Source organism: Etheostoma spectabile, chromosome 4, assembly GCF_008692095.1.
Source record: "Etheostoma spectabile isolate EspeVRDwgs_2016 chromosome 4, UIUC_Espe_1.0, whole genome shotgun sequence".
In the NCBI taxonomy this organism is placed as follows: domain Eukaryota; kingdom Metazoa; phylum Chordata; class Actinopteri; order Perciformes; family Percidae; genus Etheostoma; species Etheostoma spectabile.
In genome coordinates, this window is record NC_045736.1 from 33,816,965 (window position 1) to 33,825,106 (window position 8,142).

Below are 8,142 nucleotides of genomic sequence, written 5' to 3' on the forward strand. Positions count from 1 at the left end.
AGAAGATCAGAAGCCAAACAAGTTGAAACATTTTTGAAAACACAAGTTGGTAGAAAATCAAGGCAACAAGAGGAGGATTTCAGATGTTGTATAATGTCCTCCAGGTTTTTATGGTTGATCGAATGAAATTCTGTTATATTGGAACTAGTTTTGCTTTAACACTGTGACAACACATATCCTGGACTTGATATGGAGGCACTGACTGTTTGTCTAATCTTCTGAATTTTGTCTTTGAAGAAGGAGGCAAAGTCATTGCAGGCCATGGTAGATACAAGTTCAGATGCTACTGGCACTGGAGGGTGTGTTAACCTATCAACAGTAGCAAACAAAGCACGTGAATTATTATTGTTTCTATTGATAATGTCAGAGAAGAAGGACCTCCTTGCTCAGTTCCAAATTATAAATGCGAAGTCTCTCTTTATAGGTGTTATAATGGACCAGGAGATTTGTTTTTCGCCACCTTTGTCCACAAGCTCAGTCACTGAGAGCCCAGAGAAGGCGGGTGTGGAGGAGAAAAGCTGAATAAATGTCTCAGTGGCGTTTTAAGTGATATACCGTTTTCTTGTTATCTTTGTTTGGAAACTATTTGGCACGGAGATAGTGCCGTTAAAAAAAAACATAGGAATGATCAGAGACAGCAGCGTCAGTCACCACAACCTGGGAAATGTTCAGACCCTTGGAGAAAATCAGGTCCAGAGTGTGCCCCTTATTGTGCGTGGGCTCTGTCACATGCTGAGTCAGTCCATAGTTCTTAAAAACACAACACAGTTCTTTGGTCCCCCTGTCCTGGGGGTTGTCAACATGAATGTTAAAATCACCCGCAATGATAACACAATCAAAGTTAATACAGATTATAGACAGCAGTTCAGAGAAATCATCAATGAAGGTTGCACAATATTTAGGTGGCCTGTAGATGTTTAGAAGTATAGCTTTGGGGGAGGACCTTAACTGAAGAGCTACATATTCAAAAGAAGCTAAATTTCCATAACATGTTTGTGTACCTTGGAATGAGTTGTTAAACAAAATGGCGACACCACCTCTTTTCTTATTCACTCTATTCTCACTCATAAAACTGAAGTTAGGGGGAGCTGGCTCGATGAGAACAGCAGCGCTGTTATTATGGTCTAACCAGGTTTTAGTTAAAAACATAAAATATGGATTGTGATTAATAATAAAATCATTGATTGATCAAAAATGATTTTCATGCCAAAGACATGACATTCATAAAAGCTAGTGTTAGTCTGTTCTCATTTTTTGGGACAGGCTGTAGCTGAAAAAGAATGGATGCTAAATTTGCTAAGTTTGCAGTTAGGTGCTTTTTCGCCATTCTTTTTCTGTTGTCTATCACAGCATAAATTGAGGAAGAATCAAATACACAGGGCCTGGGCTTGTCTTGGAAAGAGCAGCCTGGACCCGCCACATATCAGTTAATGCTTGCTGGATTTTGCACATAAGCGTCCTTATCAGTCTGAGGAGGTGCCTTGCATTTTACTTTTGGCCGGGGCCAAACAATGGGGGAAGGAAGGGGTGGTAAATTTGGTTCCAGCATCTACCAGCTCCTTCATCTGGTCAGTGAACTCCAACATGGGGATGGGGGGGAAAAGGTGAGTGGAGACAGCTATGGCTCCTCAAATGGCTTGGGGTTGGTACGGGGGTCTGAGGGGTGTTGGACGGGTGAACAGGGGAGTTGAGGTTTCATGTCTCTGGTCTCCCACGGTTAAATGTTTGCTCAGATGGGGGTTGTGGTGGATCACTTCCGCACTTTATACCTTCCTCTTGTTTAAATTTGTCTTGTCTCGTGTCCTTGGCTGAGGGAGCAGATGTGTAGCACAAAAAGTAATGTAGGTTAGAAGTGAAGAGCTTTAATCCTGGCTTGTTAAGTAAAAATCCATCTGCTTTAAAAAGATGTCTGCGCTCCCAGAAGATGCTTAAATTGTCAATGAACTGCAGAGAATGGATGGTACGTTCAGTTCAATGTCAATTGTTTAGTGCCAACACTCGGTTGAATCTCTCAGCTCCTCTTCTCACTGGCATAGGGCGTTACAGGGCCACTGATAAACACCGCCGCGTTTAGGGAGCCGACTGTGTTCAGCAGTTCCATAAAGTCCAGTTTTTGCAATTTAGACTGTTGCTTTACAACATCATGTGACCCTATATAATGTATAATGTTCTTCACAGTTGGGTGTGCTACCGCAATATCCGGGATTCTTTGGTCCATCAGACACCATGTCTTTGGGAAAACAGTAATTTTGTGTTTTCACTGCTTTTTAAATCTTTTACAGCAGAGTCACCCACAATCAGTGTTTGAGGCCCTGTTGTAAGCTTTCCCTGTAGCTTTTTACTTTTTGAATTGCTCTCATTCCTTACCCTGCTGTATGACAATGAGACATAATCCCGGTCATCATATGCACTTTGAGATTCTTTGGAATGAAAAGTGTGTTATAAATAAAATGTATTATTATTCTTATTGTTATATGGCTGTCCAACGAGGAGCAAATCTATTATCCAGTTGCACACAAAGTTGTTGGGGAGGCATTTTGTTGCTAATTTCCCTTTTGCAGCTGTCCACGGGTGCGTCCTCATAAGTACAGGGCTTGAAGAGGCGCTCTGCCTGGATGATAATGCAGGCCAGCCAGTCGTATCACAAATCTCAGGGTGCTGTACCCTGCCCGTTAGTCGTCCTCCCGTTTCCAAGGAAAATGATTTACTCTATGGCTTTGCACCAGTTGAGTTCCAGGGAAGACTACTACTTGTTGATTTCTTACCCGTTCCAAAGCCCTTCTGTTTCTTTATTGTCTTGTTGGTGCTAATTAGCCGTGTGTTAGCATGCTTTTGTCCATTGTTTTGGGTCCATGGTAAAGTGGTGTCATTTCCACGTGATTCGTTCACTTCTAATCGGTGTACCTTGTTTTCCAGAAGTGCAATCTTCTGAAGGAGTTTGTAGTAGTCATCCACGGGGAAAGAAGGCATCTTACTGCTAATTAGCTTTAGCTACAGTCACTGTAGGACAGTCTTGAGCTATTGGTAGGCCACGCTCAGCGAGAAAGTTATTAAAATATGGCAGTAGCCTATGTCTACAAACAAATGCATAGTCCAGTGATTTATAAGTGTCCAATAGGCGCTACTTAAAGTTTCTCTCAGAGGAAAAGCAAGATAATAAGCAAAAATATGCAAGTAGAGGCAGGAACAAGCAGCAAAGTGTCTGCACTTTAAGAAGCAGACACTTTATTTGATTGGAATCTTTAATTGTTTGTGGTGTTTTGTTTGGTTTATCTCTTTGTTTAGGGTGTACATTTTTACATGTGCACACTTACGTGGTTTGATCTTTATCCTATATACAAAATACAACAAACGTAAACCTTTAACTGGACTAAGACTATCTTAGATGTCAGGAGAGAGACCTGGCTGGCACCCCTTGACCGTTAAAACATAACGGATGAAAGACAAACTGTCACAACACACACACAAACACTGCAGTCATATCACCCTGTCTGTCCTCAGCATTCTCATGCATTTCAATAGTCTCCACACTTGCTCTGTGAATATAATCTTATCTTCATCTCACATGAGGTTTTGCCAAAGCGGCCCTGCATGGTTGGACCTGAAATTCAGCACGTCACACAGCAGGAAAAGTCAACAAATGCTTATCCTTTTGGACCATTTAGCAGGGGGTGGTGCCTCAGCACTAGGCCACTGACCTTTCTGAACTGTAAAAGTAGTTATTTTTTGTAATCATTAATTCTCTGTAAAGACAGACATGGAGCTTGGATCAGTGGTTTGTGCTGTGAGGAGTAAGAGGGTACTGGTCGGTGACAAAGTCCGTCCTGCTGTCATCGTAATAAGAGATGAGAAGATCCATCAAATACTCTCTGACAGCGACTTTACTGGAGATGTTGCCGGCGAGGTAAGTTGACTTTCATTGGACTCAGTTTTTCAATACTGAAAATGGACAAATGGAGAGAGAAAATGAAAGATCTATTTGCACTTAACCAATGGTATTATTCTATATGTAACCCAACCATGATGGCAGGTGTTGGATGTGGGTGACAAGGTGGTAATGCCAGGCATTGTAGATTGCCATGTTCATGTGAATGAACCAGGCCGCACCTCCTGGGAGGGTTTCTGGACTGCCACCAGGGCTGCTGCAGCTGGAGGAGTGACAACCATTGTGGACATGCCGCTGTAAGTTTGAGACTTCCCCCTCCCAAAATCAATCCAAACTCACTGTCTGACCTTACAGGGTCATCGTTGGAGGAGAAAGGTTAAAGGGTAAACAGATTTCAAGATAACTGTCCTTTGCAGGTAAAGGTTGAATGGGCTGTTGTAGTACATACTGTTGATCTGAGAGTTACATTTGTTTTTGTTTTGTTTTTTTGTGCAAAAAAAGAAGAAATAAAAAGTATTTTCCCCCCAACGAGAAATGTATTGCCATGTAAGAATCTCATATTTTAAGAAATTGGTCCAAGGAAAATAAGGCTTTGGAGACATTGCATTTTGAATGGCCAGCAGTGAGTTTTGTTAAAATCCCCACAGAAACAGCATCCCTCCAACAACCACACTTGGAAATTTTCACAAGAAGCTGCATGAGGCGACAGGGAAGTGTTTTGTGGACACAGCCTTCTGGGGAGGTGTGATTCCTGGCAATCAGGTACAGTGGCCAACAACAAAAAATGAACAAATTCTCAGCCAGACTGTGCCAAACACAAAAAATTGTCTTTTTTATAGCTAGAACTTCTGCCCATGATCCAAGCTGGAGTGGCTGGCTTCAAGTGTTTCCTCATCCATAGTGGGGTGGAAGAGTTCCCTCATGTGAATGACTGTGATCTACACAGAGCCATGAAACAGCTGCAAGGCACAGGGAGTGTCCTGCTGGTAACTTAACAAATGCAGCATCTCCCAAAACATGCATTCCTGTACTTTATTTGGGTAACTGAGATAACTTCTGCTTTGTCTCCTCCTTCAGTTTCATGCAGAGAAGGATGTTCATCAGACAACAGAGGAGCATGGCGGTAACAACATTTTACTGCATTCAACAGATTATCTGTCTATTGCATTTTTTCTCTTGCAGTAGCACTTAAGTATGCAACCCAAAAAGAACATCAACGACAAATTTGTCAAGAGTGGGATTTTTTTTTGCAGTGCCCTTAGCCACAATAGTCAGAAAAGGGTTATACTTAACTTTGGTACCAACTGACAACATTTAAACTATACCTGCTGCCATGATCTCCAATAATTAAGGGTTATACGATATTATTGATATGATACTAATATTCTGCCCTGCGGTGGTTTGTATGAATCCCATTCCCCTGCCTACATTCCTTGCCATGTTAGATCCTTGTCAGTACTCCACCTTTCTGCAGTCAAGACCAGATGACATGGAGATAGAGGCAATCCGCACCGTCACAGAACTCTGCCTCCAGTACAAGTAAGAACGTTAGCGTGGTGACAAAAAAAACATATTACCATAATGGATCATTCTGGATAGAATTTGGTTGTAAATGTAGCATTGATGCCAAAGTTTGCTAATTCTCTCTGCTCTAGGGTGCGGTGTCATATAGTTCACTTGTCCTCTGCAAAGCCATTGAAACTAATCCAGGAAGCACGGCAAGCTGGAGCGCCCCTGTCAGTGGAGACCACCCACCACTACCTCAGCCTGTTTGCAGAGAACATACCCGCAGGGGCTACACAATTCAAGTGCTGCCCACCCATCCGAGGATCTGTTAACCAGGTAAACGGAAAAGAATGCACAGTTGTTGAAAGTCTGACTATTTTCAGTGTGATCCTTAACATAAAACTGTGATGCATTTGCTTTATTCTTTGATCACTAGTAGATGATTGCTTTTGTCCCCACAGGAGCAGTTATGGTCCGCACTGAAAGCTGGGCAGATTGACATGGTGGTGTCTGATCATTCCCCTTGCACCCCTGATTTGAAGAAGCTGGGCAATGGAGACTTCACTGAGGCTTGGGGAGGAATTTCCTCATTACAATTTGGTATGGACTAGTGACAGCCATCTTTTAACAGGGGAGGGATTTTGGAGATGTCAGGTGACTCTTGGACACTACCGCATACTTTGCAGATTGTGTAGATGTACATACTAATGAGTGTTTTTTCAAATCTGAACAAAGGATTTTTAGCTATCAATTATGATAATGCAAATGCATCACTGCATTGTGGCAGCTCTCACATTCTTCTTCTTCTTTGAAGCAGGTATGTCTCTACATCACAATCCTCTCTGCTGTTCAGCTGAAGAACACACTGGCTAAAATTCACACACAACTTAAACCTGTTCTGTGAAATACTAGAGGCTCTATATATACATATAATGCATGCAAATGTTAATTAAATTTCATTTAATTTAATTTTGTTTTTGCTCCTACCTTCCCTCCTCCCAGTCACACACACTGGGCGAAGTTCAAATGGAGGTAAACAAGAGCTGAATGCCAGTTTACTGCACAAAAACATCAATTACTGTTCCAACACAGTGAGAGGGTGGTCAAAGTCTGACCCCAGAAAGACTCTAATGCACAATATAAATACTTTATTAAAATAAGGAGGAATGCAAACGACAAACTATGAAAAACCTCGAACATATTTAATGCGTGACAACTCAATTCTCAATAGACCTCTATCACCCATATGTTTAACCATTTGCAGGTTTGCCTCTGTTCTGGAGTTCAGCCAGTAAGAGGGGCTTTACGCTGTCTGATGTGGCGAGACTCCTTAGCTGGAAAACAGCCCAGCTAAGTAGTCTTGACAACCTAAAGGGCAGCCTTGCCCCCGGCTATGATGCTGACTTGGTCATATGGGAACCAGAGCGAGAATTTGAAGTTAGTATTAATTATGAATCCATAACATTACAAAAAAAAAAAAAAACTACATCTGCTTTCATATTTTGGACTTTTAAAAGCCCTACTTTTACTGTATTAATTTAATTTTCTGTCATGCTTCACAGATTAAAGAAGCAAGCATTCATCATAAAAACAAGGTAAACCACATTAAATGAACAAATCGTATAATTTTAAGGAGCAGATATTGTATTTGACTGAGTTTATGATGCTGTGTGTCTGTACGCAGCTAACGCCTTACCTCGGCGTCACATTGCAAGGAGTGGTGTGTGTTACCATTGTTAGGGGCCAGCTGGTGTACAGAGAAGGCTCTTTCTGCCCCAAACCTCTGGGGAAGCCTCTCCTCATCCCAATGCAGCCCAACTGTGAAGCACCATGACAACAAGCTGGAAATAACCTCAACATATCTAGAGTTAGTGTGTTGTCTGAATCTGGGAAAGTGCCCCATGTCATTTTCTTTTTCATTTCTCACACATAATAAATGATTTACACTAGATTTTATCTGAAAATTTTTATATCACACTTTGCATTTGTAATAAAACTGGGAATAGTTGCTGGTTCAACAGACACTTTATATAAACTTATGCTAGCAAATAATCCAAAATACTGAAAAAAAAAACACACACACTAATTAAAAAGGGAGGGTTTTGTGGGGCCTTCTAGGCAGTCAGCAGAATTGAATACATCAAAATTACACAATCATTCTAATTTTTGGTATCCGTAAACCAGGAGGCGGGGCGCGGCTGTGGCTCAGGTGATGGAGCGGTTGCCTACCAATCGGAGGGTTGGTGGTTCGAAATGCTGAATTGCTGACCTCCTAAAGATGTTAATTAAAAGCAGGGTAGCTCTGTCTGTTGTAAATAGCTATCAGAATTGTGTGTATATATCCTCAATTTTAATATAGTTAATTCATGGCAGCTCTGTCAGGTGGGAAATATATATAAGAATTGTGTACATCCTCTATAAATATGGTTAAAGGCAGGGTAGCTCTGATGGAAATATCCATCAGAATGCTCTACTTCCTCTATACATGTGGTTAAAAGTAGGGTATTTAATTCATTCAAGTTGGAAATGTTTTTTCAGAATGGACTACGTCCTCTATACATGTAGTTAAAAGTAGGTTAGCTCATTGTGTTTTTTAGGAAATATCTGTCCTAATGGAATATTTCCCTTTTTTATAAATGTAGTCAAAGTAGAGTAGCTTATTCTGTAATGTGGGAAATGTCAATCAGAATGGACTTCTCTCTCTCTCGATAGATAGAAACTCCTTCTTTTGGGTTGGTCATAATGAACTA

General features: G+C 41.2%; 1 protein-coding gene across 3 annotated transcripts in view; it reads left to right on the forward strand.

Moving 5' to 3' along the window:
* zgc:103559 overlaps positions 1-7,400 on the forward strand; it is a 93,980-nt gene extending 86,580 nt beyond the window's left edge. For 2 of the 3 annotated variants that reach the window (XM_032514578.1, XM_032514577.1), the window contains exons 2-12: positions 3,752-3,904; positions 4,031-4,182; positions 4,534-4,648; positions 4,726-4,872; positions 4,964-5,009; positions 5,332-5,425; positions 5,542-5,728; positions 5,854-5,992; positions 6,657-6,829; positions 6,955-6,987; positions 7,077-7,400. In XM_032514578.1, the coding sequence (XP_032370469.1) occupies positions 3,758-3,904; positions 4,031-4,182; positions 4,534-4,648; positions 4,726-4,872; positions 4,964-5,009; positions 5,332-5,425; positions 5,542-5,728; positions 5,854-5,992; positions 6,657-6,829; positions 6,955-6,987; positions 7,077-7,226 (1,383 nt within the window). In that variant the 5' untranslated portion in view covers positions 3,752-3,757 and the 3' untranslated portion in view covers positions 7,227-7,400. The remainder of the gene's footprint in view (positions 1-3,751; positions 3,905-4,030; positions 4,183-4,533; positions 4,649-4,725; positions 4,873-4,963; positions 5,010-5,331; positions 5,426-5,541; positions 5,729-5,853; positions 5,993-6,656; positions 6,830-6,954; positions 6,988-7,076) is intronic. The other variant, XM_032514579.1, reaches the window with a different exon arrangement.
* Positions 7,401-8,142: the final 742 nt, after the last annotated feature.